The sequence below is a fragment of the Lepus europaeus genome, chromosome 8, assembly GCF_033115175.1.
Source record: "Lepus europaeus isolate LE1 chromosome 8, mLepTim1.pri, whole genome shotgun sequence".
Taxonomy (NCBI): domain Eukaryota; kingdom Metazoa; phylum Chordata; class Mammalia; order Lagomorpha; family Leporidae; genus Lepus; species Lepus europaeus.
In genome coordinates this window covers 124,228,772-124,243,676 of record NC_084834.1, presented here as the reverse complement: position 1 = coordinate 124,243,676, position 14,905 = coordinate 124,228,772, and the positions used below count along the sequence as shown (strand labels likewise).

Sequence of the window (14,905 nt, the reverse complement as noted above, 5' to 3'; positions counted from 1 at the left end):
ATGGGTACATAAAGAAGGTAGCCACCATCCTGAGCCTGATTAGGCTTTCCACTGAAATGCCTTCCTGCCTCACGCTACCCCACACTGCTTTGGAAAGCAATTATTTTCAATTAAAGCATTCGGCATCTTTCAAAGGGCAACCATCCTTGGAAAGTGTCACACATAAAACCAATAAAACCAAAGAACGGTAGCCAAAGGTCAACACAAGAAATCTAAGGGGGCCACAGCTCCCTGCCTTCCTAGCTTTTTAAGGTCACAAAAGTCACCGGGCTCACTTGGCTAGCCGCAGGGGCCGGCCCTAGCGGCCATCTGGGGGTTGAGCCAACGGAAAAAGGAAGACCTTTCTGTCTCTCTCTGTCTCACGCTGCCTGTCCAAAAAAAAAAAAAAAAAAGTCACCACGGGCACACCCAAGTATTTCAAACACCCCTCAACACACACACACACACACACGCGGCCCTTATTTAAAAGACACCAAAAAACCCAGGCCAAACAGCAAGGCCCGGACAAAGTTTGCAGGGGTGCATTTTGCAAAGGTCTACTCGGCAACCAGGCACTATCCGTGCGCGCAGGCCGCCCGGACATCCCTCAACACGTACCGGTCACCGTTCAGCGGGGCCGGAGCCCGGGGGGCCGAGGACACTGGGTCCGGCCCCGCGTGGCGGCCACACGCCCTCCCCGACCTGCTCCGAGCCCGCGCCGCGGGGCACCTCGCAAACAGGGGACCAAGCGCACCGCTACTCCCCGCGGAAGAGGCGAGGCCGGGACGGCGGGCTCAAACCAGCCTGCCCTCGCATCCCACCGCCGCTGCAGCCCCGCAGCCCGGTCCTCCAACCCCGCCCGCACCCACCTTCGCCCGGCTGCGCACACAGGCCAGCCCCCTCCCGGGGAGCAAGCGCAGTGGCCGAAGCCAGCCCCATCGCGCAGGCGCGGCAGTGGCGTCTCAACCGACAGCCGCACTTCGCCACTCAGGAGACGTGTTACTGCCCCGGAAGCCCCGCCCCCAGAGGGAGACCATGGTGACGGGCGACCAATCCGGAGACACGTTATTGCCGCAGAGCCCCGCCCCCGGCAAGGGGATCCGATGACGGGCCGGGGTCATGGGTTGTAAGCGCGCCTGAGGTACGGACCCCGGCCGGCCGTGGTGTTCCTTAGCCCCGCGGCCTGCAGCAGCGCGCCGGGTCCTGCACTCGCCCGCCCGCGGCTCCGGGAGCCGGCAGCGGGCTCGGCGTCCGGGCGGCCGCTGCCGGGGAGGTTGGGGGGTGGCGACCCGGCGCGGTGATTGGCCGCCGGCTGGCCGCGGCGGAAGGCCCCGGGTGGCCGGGCGGGCAGAGCGGGCGGAGCCGCCCGCCGCCGAGCCGCGAGGATGCTGCTGTCCCTGGTGCTCCACTCGTACTCGATGCGCTACCTGCTGCCGGGCGTCGTGCTCCTGGGCACGGCGCCCACCTACGTGCTGGCCTGGGGGGTCTTGCGGCTGCTGTCCGCCTGCCTGCCCGCCCGCTTCTACCAGCGGATGGACGACCGGCTCTACTGCGTCTACCAGAACATGGTGCTCTTCTTCTTCGAGAACTACACCGGGGTGCAGGTGAGGCCCGTCCGGGTGTGGACCCTTCGCGGCAGGTGCCTGGCGGGTCCGGCTCCGGGAGCACGTGCCTCGCGCGGAGTTGCGCGGTCCTGCTGCAGGGTTTGGCCGCAGGGCCACCTGCGCGGGTCCACCGAGATCCACGGGGCATTGCAGAGGGGTCGCCCTGAGGCCACCGTGTGGCCCGCGCCCCCTCCGCGTCCGTGCATCTGGGGGCTGAGCGAAGCAGACGAGGTGATTTGTATTTTCGAGTGGTGGCGAGCGTGTGGTCCGAGGAGATGGCGGAGCAGGGTGCAGGTGCGCTCGGAAGTGCTGTTTGGAAGAGACCTCCTCTTAGAACGCTGGCGATGTTGCTGTTCGGGCCAGAAGTGCAGCTGGGCTTGGAGTTCTTCCCCAGTGCGAGTGAGACGTGGGGGAGGGAGGAGACCCGTGCAGGTGCCGCCGTGGGTACCATTCTCGTCCGCTTGGGCTAGACTGTCTCTTTACTTTCATCCTGTGTATTTATGGGGACCGCAGTTGCAGATTAAAGCAGCTGGAACGCCAAGGGAGAAGAAGGCTGTCAGCGTTATTTAGTTCCTGGAAGTCTCGGGACGCACAGTTGTGAATTTTCCCTTTCTCTCGCCTGCAACGAGACTCTGGTTCTTGGCCATACCCGAGGTCCCATCAGGCGACCTTCTTTTCTGGGTAGGGGTGGGGCGAGGTGGGGAGAATGGGACAGTACTGCCTTGTCTTTCTGCCTCTCTTTTTTCCACCTAGAGCAGCTGTGTTCGCGCTGTGGCCAGCCAGCTACTGTATTGAGTTTCCGACTGCTCCACTTGGAGCTTGTTTGTTGGGGAAGGGAACGCAGGCCTTTCATTCAAACCGGTATCTATTAAGCCTTTACCGGTAAAGAAGAAGAAGAAGAAAATCTCTGTTCTTGATCATGATGTACTGGTGACTGGCTTTTAAAGTGGGCCTCTTTTAAAAATTTTCACTAATTCAAGCTGGTGTTTCCCCCAGTCACGCCACCCCCATGATCCTGTTTCTACAACCGTGTGTAAATGTATGGTTTTGGAGCCCACGCTGAGGTGCAGTAGGTTAATCCTCCCCCTGCAGTGCAGGCATCCCATTTGGGCACCGTTTCGTGTCCTGGCTGCTCCTCTTCCGATCCAGCTCTCTGCTATGGCCTGGGAAAGTGGCAGAAGATGGCCCAAGTGCTTGGGTCCCTGCACCCCTGTGGACCTGCAAGAAGCTCCTGGCTTCGGAGCGGCTCAGCTCCATTGTGGCCATTTGGGGAGTGAACCAGCGGATGGAAGGCCTTTCTGTCTCTTCCTCTCACTGTCTGTAATTCTACCTCTCAAATAAATAAATCTTTTTAAAAATATAATAAAAAAGGTGTTGTTTTTATTGTGATTAACTTTTTAATTTGACATTATCTGACAAGTGGCCTGGACTGAGATACAAACTTAGAACACAAAGTTAGTCCTCACCTCTGTGAAAAATAATTCTGCCTGTGCTGCATTATTTTACTTTTGTCCCACACAGTGTAATGTGGAAGATACCATTGGGGCACTTTGTCTTACCAAGTTGTTTTTTTTTTTTTTTTTTTTTGGTGACTGTAAAACTTAACAGTTTTTCTGAAATTAACGTACTTTGCCATATATACTGCAGGCTGCAAATATCCTACTTTTTCATTTCCCAGAAATACGTTTTTAAAACATTTAATCGAAAAATTCTCTACTCTTGGTTGTTGTAATGAAAGAATTCATTGATAATCTTTTTACGTTGTGATGTATGAGGACCCTTAAGTATAATTGAAATTTTTATGTGACGAGTATCCCTTGATGAAGTTTGTTAGGAATCCTAGGACCAACTGCCCACTCATCATCAAGTGAGGGTTATAGGCATTTAATTAAAATACAGACCCCTCTGTTTGGATGTCTTGTTCCTGTGTTACTATTATGGTTGCAAAGATGTAAGTAATCGAGAGGAGGGTATTGTGAATGTGTTACTGTCTTTTTCTGACCTGAGGTTACTGTGTATACAAGGCTGCCTTCCAATATTTTTGCTGATTCCTTTTATGATTAAATCAATAGAGAAATAAATAGCTATAAAACCCAAAAGAAAAATATTTATAAGGCCTTCCAGTTAACTTAGTTTTCATCTGGTCTTCACTGATTTTGTCATTGTTTAATAACTTTTTATATAAATGGAACAAATTTCATGTATCTCATATATACAGTTTTAGGTACATGACACTTCCCACCCCATTCTCCCTCCCTCTCTTGCTCCCATCCTTTCTTCCACTTCCTTTCTTGTTTTTCTTTTAATTTTTGCGATAATATACTTTTTTTTCTTTGAGAATAAGTTTTATCATTAATCAAAGAAACACATAAGGAAACAATGGAGTTGGGCACTTATCTAACAATGGAGTTTTAGACTCATCTAAAACTTATGAGACATTAGATTATCCTCCACTTAATACACTAATATGAAGTAGATCTTTGAGAACAAGTTTTACTATTAACTCTCAATACAACGGTCCTGCATGGGAAGTTAGTGCACAGTGAGTCCTATTGTTAATTTAACAATGAACACTTTTATGTATGATATCAGTGATCACCTAAGGCTTTTGACATGAGCTGCCTGGGCTATGGAAGCCTTTTTTTTTTTTTTTTTAAGATTTATTTATTTATTTGAAAGTCAGAGTTACACAGAGAGAGGAGAGGCAGAGAGAGAGAGCGGTCTTCCATCCGCTGGTTCACTCCCCAATTTGCTGCAATGGCTGGAACTGCGCTGATCTGAAACCAGGAGCCAGGAGCCTCTTCTGGGTCTCCCACGTGGGTGCAAGGACCCAAGGACTTGGGCCATCTTCTACTACTTTCCCAGGCCATAGCAGAGAGCTGGATGGGAAGTGGAGCAGCTGGGACTAGAACCGGTGCCCTATGGGATGACAGTGCTTCAGGCCAGGGCATTAACCCGCTGCGCCACAGCGCCAGCCCCTGTGGAAGCCTTTTGAATCCACAATTTCTTTTTTTTTTTTTCTCTCTCATTTTTTTTTAACTTTTATTTAATGAATATAAATTTCCAGTGTACAGCTTATGGATTACAATGGCTTCCCCCTCCCATAACTTCCCTCCCACCCGCAACCCTCCCCTCTCCCGCTCCCTCTCCTTTCCATTTGCATCAATATTCATTTTCAATTCTCTTTATATACAGAAGATCAATTTAGTATAAAGATTTCAACAGTTTGCACCCACATAGAAACACAAAGTGAAACATACTGTTTGAGTACTAATTGTAGCATTAAATCGCAATGTACAGCACATTAAGGACAGAGATCCCACATGAGGAGCAAGTGCACAGTGGCTCCTGTTGTTGACCCAACAAATTGACACTCTAGTTTATGGTGCCAGTAACCACCCTAGGCTGTCGTCATGAGTTGCCAAGGCTATGGAAGCCTTCCAAGTTTGCTGACTCTGATCATATTTAGACAAGGTCATAAAAGACAGAGTGAAGATAGTAACCAATGATCCTAAGAGTGGCATTTACCAGGTCTGAACAATTATACAGCATTAAGTGGGGAAGAGGACCATCAGTACACACAGGTTGGGAGTAGAGCCATTGGTGGTAGAGTAGAGGTTATGATTACAAAGGAATGAGGCCCAAGTGCACTAGACAGGGTCTAGAACAAAGGACAGAGTCATTATTAGAGGAGCTAAGAAAGGTGCTGTCTAAGCTACAATTAAGTTTTCTGATTGAGAGGCAAATAGAACCTGATAGAAGGGGCTTGATAATAATCTGGTGGGCTTTAGGCCTTGTAAGTTAAGAGGCCCAGACCTATCTATCTCTTCACATGGGGTATATCCTAAGGGAGGTGTGAACCTCCTAGGGGAAGGCACTCTGTTGACTTTCATTACTTGGCTGGCCTGGGAGGAGAGCTGGCCAGGTAAAGGCAGGTGGCATCTCTAACAAGAAATTTACAGTTCTGCCTGCAATGTTGCTGACCCTACTTGACCATCCCCTCAGCTGCAGTGGTCACTTTGGAAGTTGGGCTGAGTGAAGGGCTTTTCAGCGTAGAGCCAATAAGATCTGTGGCTCTGACCTGGGCATCCTTCGACTCCAGGGCAGGTCCATTTCCAGTGATCCAACTCTTGGCAGAGCTGCCAGGGCTCTTCACAAGCTGACTTCTGCTGAAGCCCAGGCTTACCACATTGAAAGCCACTGCAGTGGACTGGCCTGTTGGGTCTCCTTGAGGGCAGATCACTGTACAGATCAGCCATTAATAGGCCTGCCACCCATTGCTTCTGATGCCTAGCTTTCTTTTCCTCCTGGTTTGTGTTAAAGCAGACCAGAGGATGCAAGTCAAGGGAGTGCCCAAGTCCCATCTCTAAACTTCGGTGGCCTGAACTACAAGTCTATAGTCACAGGCATGTTCTGTAGTAGTTTTTCTAAGGTAGACAATGCCCATGAGGAAATTTCTGTTAGTATTTAGACAAGGCCATAAGCAAAGTGGAAGTTCTCTCCTCCTTTCAGAGAAAAGTACTTCCTTCTTTGATGGCCCCTTCTTTCCAATGGGGACTCACTCACAGAGATCGTTTATGTAGAACATTTTTGCCAGAGTTTCTTCACTTTCCATGCCTGAAATGCTCTTGTGGGCTTTTTGGCCACACCAGAATGCCTTAAGGGCTGATTCTGAGGTCAGAGTACTACTTTAACCCATTGTCTTTTGGAGTCTGCTTTGTGCACTGCTTCCTTTGTTGGAGTGTTCACGCCTTTTTAATTCTGTTGTTATTATTAGACATATGAGCATTTTAACACTTAATCCTATCCCTATGATCACCTGCTGTCAGTCAGACTCTGTTGTCATGTGATTTCCGAAGCCATCTAATCACGGCCTGTTGCCAGGCAGTTTCTGTTGTCAGCGACCATCTTGGCATGGCCTTTTCACCTCATCCCACCACACAGTTTAACACTTGAAATGCTTTTTTTTTTTTTTTTAACCACTCTGCTTATAGGGATTTGGCATACCATGGCAAGTTTTTAAACTGTACCCTTAGGAGTAAGTCCATAGGAATGTATGTAGAACTATACAGCTTTACAGTTACAGGCTTCATACACTTCATAATTACAACTTAGAACATAGTGATTCTTCCTACAGTGCCCACCTCCCACCCATACTCCTGCCCCCTTCCTCCTCCCTCTTATTCCCATTCTTATTTTTTTCTAAGCTCTATTTTCAGTTAACTTTATACACATATAATTAACTGTATGTTAACTAAAGAGTGTAACAAATAGTATGAAAGAGAAAACACAGAAAACAAAAAGAAATCAAAAAACAAAAAATTGTTCCTCTACAATTTCTAGTTTCCATCCTAGAATTTTGTATGCATCCTAAATGTTGAGGTAGTTGCATAACCAGTATCTGCAGTAGTTACAATTAGTAATGAAAAAATCTTTTTAACATGTTTTATGAAACTAATAAAAGTTAATGCACTTTTTTTAAATGTTAGAATTATTTTCTCTTCATTTCTGTCTTTTAAAAGTATTTATTTAACTGTGAGGCAGAGACAGAGATAAAGAGAGCTCCCATCTGTTGGTTCACTCCCCAAATGCCCTGTCGTGTCCGGACTAGGCCAAGCTGAAGCTGGGAGCCAGGAATGTAGTCCGTGTTTCCCATATGAGTCGCAGGACTCTAACCCATTGAACTGTCATAGCTACCTCCCAGGGTCTGCATTGGTAGGAAGCTGGAGTTAGGAGCTAGAGCTGGGGATCAAACCCAGGTACTCCAGTGTGCAACAAGATGTCTCAACCAGCATGTTGGCTACTAGGCTAAATACTGACCATTTTTCTTTTTTAAAAGATTTCTTTTCTCTCACTCCAATGATGTACACTAAAAATGGGTCATTGGTATGTGCAGGCCGAAAGCTCTATGAGGGAGTCTTCAAAAAGTTCATGAAAAATGGGTATTATGAAAAAAGCTGCATGGATTTCAGACTTACTTTTTCTGTTGTCCACAACCTTTTTGAAGTAGCCTTGTATCTTGTGATATATGCCTCCTCATCAACATCTAATAAATATTTTAATCACCATTTTCGTCTTTTTAAAAAAATGTTCATTTCCATGTACTTGAAAGGCAGAGAGAGACAGAGATATATTCCATCTGCTGGTCCAGTCCCCAAATGCTTGTAACAGCCAGGGCTGGGCCAGACTGAAACCAGGAGCCTGGAACTCTATCCAGGTGTCTCATGTGGGTGGCAGGGGTCCCAGCACTTCAGCCATCATCTGCTGCCTCCCGGGATGCATTAACAGGAAGCTGGATCAGAAGCAGAGCAGCCAGGTCTCAACTGTCACTCTGATATAGGATGTGGGTGTCCTGAACGGCAGGTTAACCCATTGTACCACAATGCCGACTCTTCCTTCTTAAATCAGCTGGTAACATTTGGAATTTACTTTAGAATATATTTTACATTAATGGCTCTGACTGCTGTTCTTCTTGCTCCAAGTGTTTGCATAATATGCCCCAACAATAAAACATGAAATTCTTAGGTTATATAAAATAAACAGCTCTTCAGCTGACCTGTTTTAAATATAAAACAATCTAAAAAACACTGGAAGCAAGTCCAAGGCTTTGACTTTTATGTAGTGTGCTGAGTAACAATACTCTTATAGAACTTCAACAGAAACCTTGTTTCAAGTTCTTCAGAAACAGAGTCCTATCTAGAGAAATTTATAACTTGTTTTCTGTTTTGCGAGCTCATCAAAATAGTCCTAAATTCATAGTGAATTAAATTTAACTCTGCCATAAAAGTAGTTCCACTGTTAGAAAGAAATACCATATTTGCAGAGGTGAGATGTTGCAGGTCATCTAAATCAACCTCTTGTATGACATATCTACACTTTTTCCATAGTCCAGCCAAAATGTCCAGGTATCCTTGAGTAGCAGTAGTCAGAGAATACGAATTGTTTGTATCTTTAATTTGATTCTCCTCTGCCTGTGTATCATCCACATGACGGCCTTACAACACTTCCTTCAGTGTAACTTGAACAAATAGGCCTGACAGATGTGGCTGTGCCTCTGTGTTTGCCTATTGAAGCACAAAGATAAAAACCTGTGATTCAGAAAATTAAATTTCCTCACTGAAATACAGTTTCACACTAACACAATTTAAGTCTGAATAGGAAATTGAGTAACTTATTAAACTTAAAAATTTTTGAGAAATTTGTGTAATGTTTTGATTTTATATTTTTTAATAACTAAACCCCTGTGAGTAAATCAGTTTTATTATAGGTTGCATTTTTGGTAAGTTTTTGAATGCTTTATTTTTTTAATACCTTATTTTTCTATTTTAAATCATAGATGCAATAAAAACAAACAACTGCAGTAAAATACAAACACTGCCAAAGTATTTTGAGAAAGTTACAGTTCCCCCTACTCCTACCCTACACACACCTGTCCCAGGTACGTAAGAGTTCAGTGTATAACTTTAGATTTCTTCCAAAAGCTTTTAAGTAAATGTTTGAATTGTGGAAAGACTCCTGCATTAAATTAACTTCCTGGATAGGTTTTAAAGTAGCTCCAAATGACCCTCAATGTCTACATGGTAACATCTGTGCCATGATGGGATGCATGGGAAAGCACAACTATACACATAGTTTACTTTCCCTCTTTAAAATGTTTCATTTTGAGCTGAACAAACTGAGGGTTGATGTTTCTTAAGTGAGATTACAAGTTAATTTTCCCCTTAGTGTTTTCTCACATTCTTATAGTTTGTTTATTTATTTATTTATTTATTTATTTCTGACAGGTAGAGTTAGACAGTGAGAGAGAGACAGAGTCCAATACTGAGTAATGACTTTTCAGTAAGGGATCTCTAAAACCTATATCCATCCATTATCCATCTATCCATTCATCCATCTACCTACCTATCAGTGTTTGGGTTTGCATGCTGTTCTAGTTGCTGTGCTGTTTACCAAGGGATACAGTGAAGAAAACAAGAGACAAGGTACCTGCCCTTGTGGAGCTCACATTCTAGCAGGGAAGACAACCAGTGACCAAGAGAAGCTATGTGAAGTTACCCAATGAGTGGAGGTGGGAGTCTTGAAAAGATTTCCTGAGCGAGTGACATTTGTGTGCAGCTCTGAGCGACCAGTTTGGAAGATAATGTAGTAATCCTGAGGAGAGGTGTCTGTCACGGTAGTGGGATGAGGGGATGTTGGTTGAAAGATTGACAATAATTCTTTTTTTTTCTTTCATTTATTAAACTTTTATTTAATGAATATAAATTTCCAAAGTACAGCTTATGGGTTACAATGGCTTCCCCCCTCCCATAACTTCCCTCCCACCCGCAACCCTCCCCTTTCCCACTCCCTCTCCTCTTCCATTCACATCAAGATTCATTTTCAATTCTCTTTATATACAGAAGATCAGTTTAGTATATATTAAGTAAAGATTTCAACAGTTTGCCTCCATATAGCAACACAAAGTGAAAAAAATACTGTTGGAGTACTAGTTATAGCATTAAATAAGAGTGTACAGCACATTAAAGACAGAGATCCTACATAATATTTTTTTTTAAAAATTTTCTATGCCATTTCCAATTTAACACCAGATTTTTTTTCATTTCCAATTATCTTTATATACACAAGATCGATTCTGTATATAATTAGTAAAGATTTCATCAGTGTACAGCACATTACAGACAGAGATCCTACATAATATTTTTTTAAAAATTTTCTATGCCATTTCCAATTTAACACCAGATTTTTTTTCATTTCCAATTATCTTTATATACACAAGATCGATTCTGTATATAATTAGTAAAGATTTCATCAGTTTGCACCCACACAGAAACACAAAGTGTAAAAATACTGTTTCAGTACTAGTTATAGCATCACTGCACATTAGACAACACATTAAGGACAGATCCCACATGAGATGTAAGTACACAGTGACTCCTGTTGCTGACTTAACAATTTGACACTCTTGTTTATGGCGTCAGTAATCTCCCTAGGCTCTAGTCATGAGTTGCCAAGGCTATGGAAGCCTTTAGAGTTTGCTGACTTTGATCTTATTCCGATAGGGTCATAGTCAAAGTGGAAGTTCTCTCCTCCCTTCAGAGAAAGGTACCTCCTTCTTTGATGGCCCCGTTCTTTCCACTGGGATCTCACTCGCAGAGATCTTTCATTTAGGTCTTCTTCTTTTTTATCTTTTCCATGGTATCTTGGCTTTCCATGCCTACAATACTCTCATGGGCTCTTCAGCCAGATCCGAATGCCTTGAGGGCTGATTCTGAGGCCAGAGTGTTGTTTAGGACATCTGCTATTCTATGAGTCTGCTGTGTATCCTGCTTCCCATGTTGGATCCTTCTCTCCCTTTTTGATTCTATCAGTTAGTATTAGCAGACACTTGTCTTGTTTGTGTGATCCCTTTGACTCTTAGACCTATCAGAACCATCAATTGTGAACTGAAATTGATCACTTGGACTAGTGAGATGGCATTGGTACATACCACCTTGATGGGATTGTATTGGAATCCCCTGGCACATTTCTAACTCTACCATTTGGGGCAAGTCCGATTGAGCATGTTCCAAATTGTACATCTCCTCCCTCTCTTTTTCCACTCTTAAATTTAGCAGGGATCATTTTTCAGTTAAAATTTAAACACCTAAGAATAATTGTGTGTTAATTACAGAGTTCAACCACTAGTACTAGAACAACAACAACAAATACTAAAAAGATAAAGTATTACATTGTACATCTAGAGTCAGGACAAGAGCTGATCAGGTCATTGTTTCTTATAGTGTCCATTTCACTTCAACAGGTTTCGCCTTTGGTGCTCAGTTGTCCCCGATCAGGGAAAACAAATGATATTTGTCTCTTTGGGACTGGCTTAATTCACTCAGCATGATGTTTTCCAGATTGCTCCATCTTGTTGCAAATGACCGGGTTTCATTGTTTCTTACTGCTGTATAGTATTCTATAGAGTACATGTCCCATAATTTCTTTATCCAGTCTACTGTTGATGGGCATTTGGGTTGGTTCCAGGTCTTAGCTATTGTGAATTGAGCTGCAATAAACATTAATGTGCAGACGGCTTTTTTGTTTGCCAGTTGAATTTCCTTTGGGTAAATTCCAAGGAGTGGGATGGCTGGGTTGTATGGTAGGGTTATATTCAGGTTTCTGAGGAATCTCCAGACTGACTTCCATAGTGGCTTAACCAGTTTGCATTCCCACCAACAGTGGATTAGTGTCCCTTTTTCCAACATCCTCGCCAGCATCTATTGTTGGTAAATTTCTGAATGTGAGCCATTCTCACCGGGGTGAGGTGAAACCTCATTGTGGTTTTGATTTCATTTCCCTGATTGCTAGTGATCTTGAACATTTTTTCATGTGTCTATTGGCCATTTGGATTTCCTCTTTCGAAAAATGTCTATTGAGGTCCTTGGCCCATCTCTTAAGTGGGTTGTTTGTTTTGTTGTTGTGGAGTTTCTTGATTTCTTTGTAGATTCTGGTTATCAACCCTTTATCTGTAGTATAGTTTGCAAATATTTTTTCCCATTCTGTCGGTTGCCTCTTCACTTTCCTGACTGTTTCTTTTGAAATACAGAAACTTCTCAATTTGATGCAATCCCAAATGTTAATTTTGGTTTTGACTGCCTGTGCTCCTGGGGTCTTTTCCAAGAAGTCTTTGCCTGTACCTATATCTTGCAAGGTTTCCCCAATGCTCTCTAATAATTTGATGGTTTCGGGTCGTAGATTTAAGTCTTTAATCCATGTTGAGTGAATTTTTGTGTAAGGTGAAAGGTAGGGGTCTTGCTTCAAGCTTCTGCATGTGGAAATCCAATTTTCCCAGCACCATTTATTGAATAGACTGTCCTTATTCCAGGGATTAGATTTGGATCTTTGATCAAATATAAGTTGGCTGTAGAATGTTTGGATTGATTTCTGGTGTTTCTATTCTGTTCCATTGGTCTATCCATCTGTTTCTGTACCAGTACCATGCTGTTTTGATAACAACTGCCCTGTAGTATGTCCTGAAATCTGGTATTGTGATGCCTCCGGCTTTGTTTTTGTTGTACAAGATTGCTTTGGCTATTTGAGGTCTTCTGTGTCTCCATATGAATTTCAGCATCATTTTTTCCAGATCTGAGAAGAATGTCTTTGGTATCTTGATTGGTATTGCATTGAATGTATAAATTGCTTTTGGGAGAATAGACATTTTGATGATATTGATTCTTCCAATCCATGAGCATGGAAGATTTTTCCATTTTTTGGTATCCTCTTCTATTTCTTTCTTTAAGGTTTTGTAGTTTTCATCATAGAGATCTTTAACGTCCTTGGTTAAGTTTATTCCAAGGTATTTGATTGTTTTTGTAGCTATTGTGACAATAATTCTAGGTCTGTTTTAGAGGTGATATGTAACTTTAAGATTGGATATGGAGGGGAAAAGGAGAAGGTGGGATTAGTAACAAACAGCATTGTAGTAACCCCTAAAGTATGCAATTATTATGTTACGAAAAAGGTTTCATCCTTGCAAGATAGGCGCCATCCCTCCCCCTTTCACAGACTACGAAACAGAGAAACACATCTGAAGTAGTCAAGCCAAGATTTAGTCTGAGTCTAGCTTTCTGAAGATGCATTCCCAGGTGGCGTGTTTACATTGGTTGAAGGGCATTCACATTAGGAAGCACGTGGACAGAAAACTCTAGTGTTAGATGATACTGAAATGAGAATGTTTATTAGTTTTGTGATACAGAAATAAAGTAACTCGAACTGTGCCTTGATTATTCAAGAACATTCTATCAGTTTATGGGACTACTTTGAAACTTTACATCCAGCATGGTCTGTTTAGGAAGAAGTGGTTCTCAGTTGATAACAGAATAAATACAAAAAATTATCAGCATGGCTTTCAAGGTTTCTTAATTGCTTCCCTGGCCAACTTTTTCTTTCCTGGGTTCACTCTAGCCCATTTGCTCCTTTCTCCCAGCCCCTGCTGCTCCCTGTAACTAATATAGTCTCATCAGCCTGCCTTTGGACTGCTTTCTGTATACCTGTCATTCCAGTTAAGCCCCCATTGTTTCATATTTGTTGTGACCTCACCACATCTCAGTGTCAGGATTGCTGTTATGTGATTTTAACATATATCATATTAATCATTAGCATATTTTAATGTGTGTACTGCCCCTCTATAAGGTTATAACGACTTGATTTGATTCTGCCTTTAACAAAACTGTCAGAGGACTCTTAACAGGGAGCACCAGTTTGTGTTTCTGTGGAAATTTAGATGAGTATCACTTTTGTTTTTAAATTTTTTATTTATTTATTTGAGAGGCAGAGTTACAGACGCAGAGGAAGAGACAGACAGGAAGGTCTTCCATCTGCTGGTTCACTCCCCAGATGGCTGCAACAGCCACAGCTGTGCCAATCTGAAGTCAGGAGCCAGGAGCTTCTTTCAACTCTCCCACGTAGGTGCAGCGGCCTAAGTACTTGGGCCATCTTCTACTGCTTTCCCAGGCCATAAGCAGAGAGCTGGGTTGGAAGAGGATCAGGCAGGTCACAAACCAGTGCCATATGGGATGCCTACTATGCCACAGCGCTGCCCCCTGAATATCACTTTTAAAGAGTGGGGATTCTTGAATGAAATGGCTTTACTAGTTGATGCGTTTTAGTTTAAAAGGATCTACAGGTATAGTGATTCTAACTCATTCTTTATTTAAATGGATAAAGGAGTAAGGAATATGAATTTTGCCCTCAGGAGTGAGACAGAGAATGAATAATGTCTTGTGAAAGAAGAATATTCTTAGGACAGCCACCCATACAGAACACCTTTGTTTACTTGTCACTTGAAGGCTGCACCTTCTGTGATTTTTTTAACCTATTTAGTTTCCAAGACTTAACTTTGTTTCTTACAGTTCTCTGTAGGAAATAGCAATGAGAACCCCAAATAATAAATTGTTGTATTTTAGAGGACTGATGTATGTACAAATATAAGTGACACTTGGAAGACGGTTTCATTGTCCCACATCTCAGGATGAAATTACAGGAGCAAGGTCAGAAGGAATGAGGGTGACTGATGGTTCTTGGAAACCAGAATTATATTAAGATTCAGCCAGATTTTAGGTGTTATGTGCATAATAGGTGCCAGCACATTTTACATTGATAGAAGTCTCTATCCTGAAGTAACACATAATTTACCATTGCATAAAGGTGTCAATTAAAGGAAAAAATCCTGAATGTTTAGTGAGATAAATTCTACCCTTTGAGTGTTACTTAAACTTTATGGGAGCTGTTGTGTATATAAGTAAACATATGTACTGCTGCTTTGCTCCTATTAATTAGCTTTT

The 14,905-nt window shown here is 43.2% G+C and overlaps 1 protein-coding gene across 3 annotated transcripts in view; it reads left to right on the top strand.

The window, feature by feature from the left end:
• Nucleotides 1-1,309: 1,309 nt before the first annotated feature.
• Nucleotides 1,310-14,905, top strand: part of AGPAT5 (1-acylglycerol-3-phosphate O-acyltransferase 5) — a 59,011-nt gene continuing 45,415 nt past the window's right edge. Inside the window, exon 1 of one of the 3 annotated variants that reach the window (XM_062198842.1) lies at nt 1,310-1,583. In XM_062198842.1, coding sequence (XP_062054826.1) covers nt 1,365-1,583 — 219 coding nt within the window. In that variant the 5' untranslated portion in view covers nt 1,310-1,364. The remainder of the gene's footprint in view (nt 1,584-14,905) is intronic. The other 2 variants (XM_062198841.1, XM_062198840.1) reach the window with 2 other exon arrangements.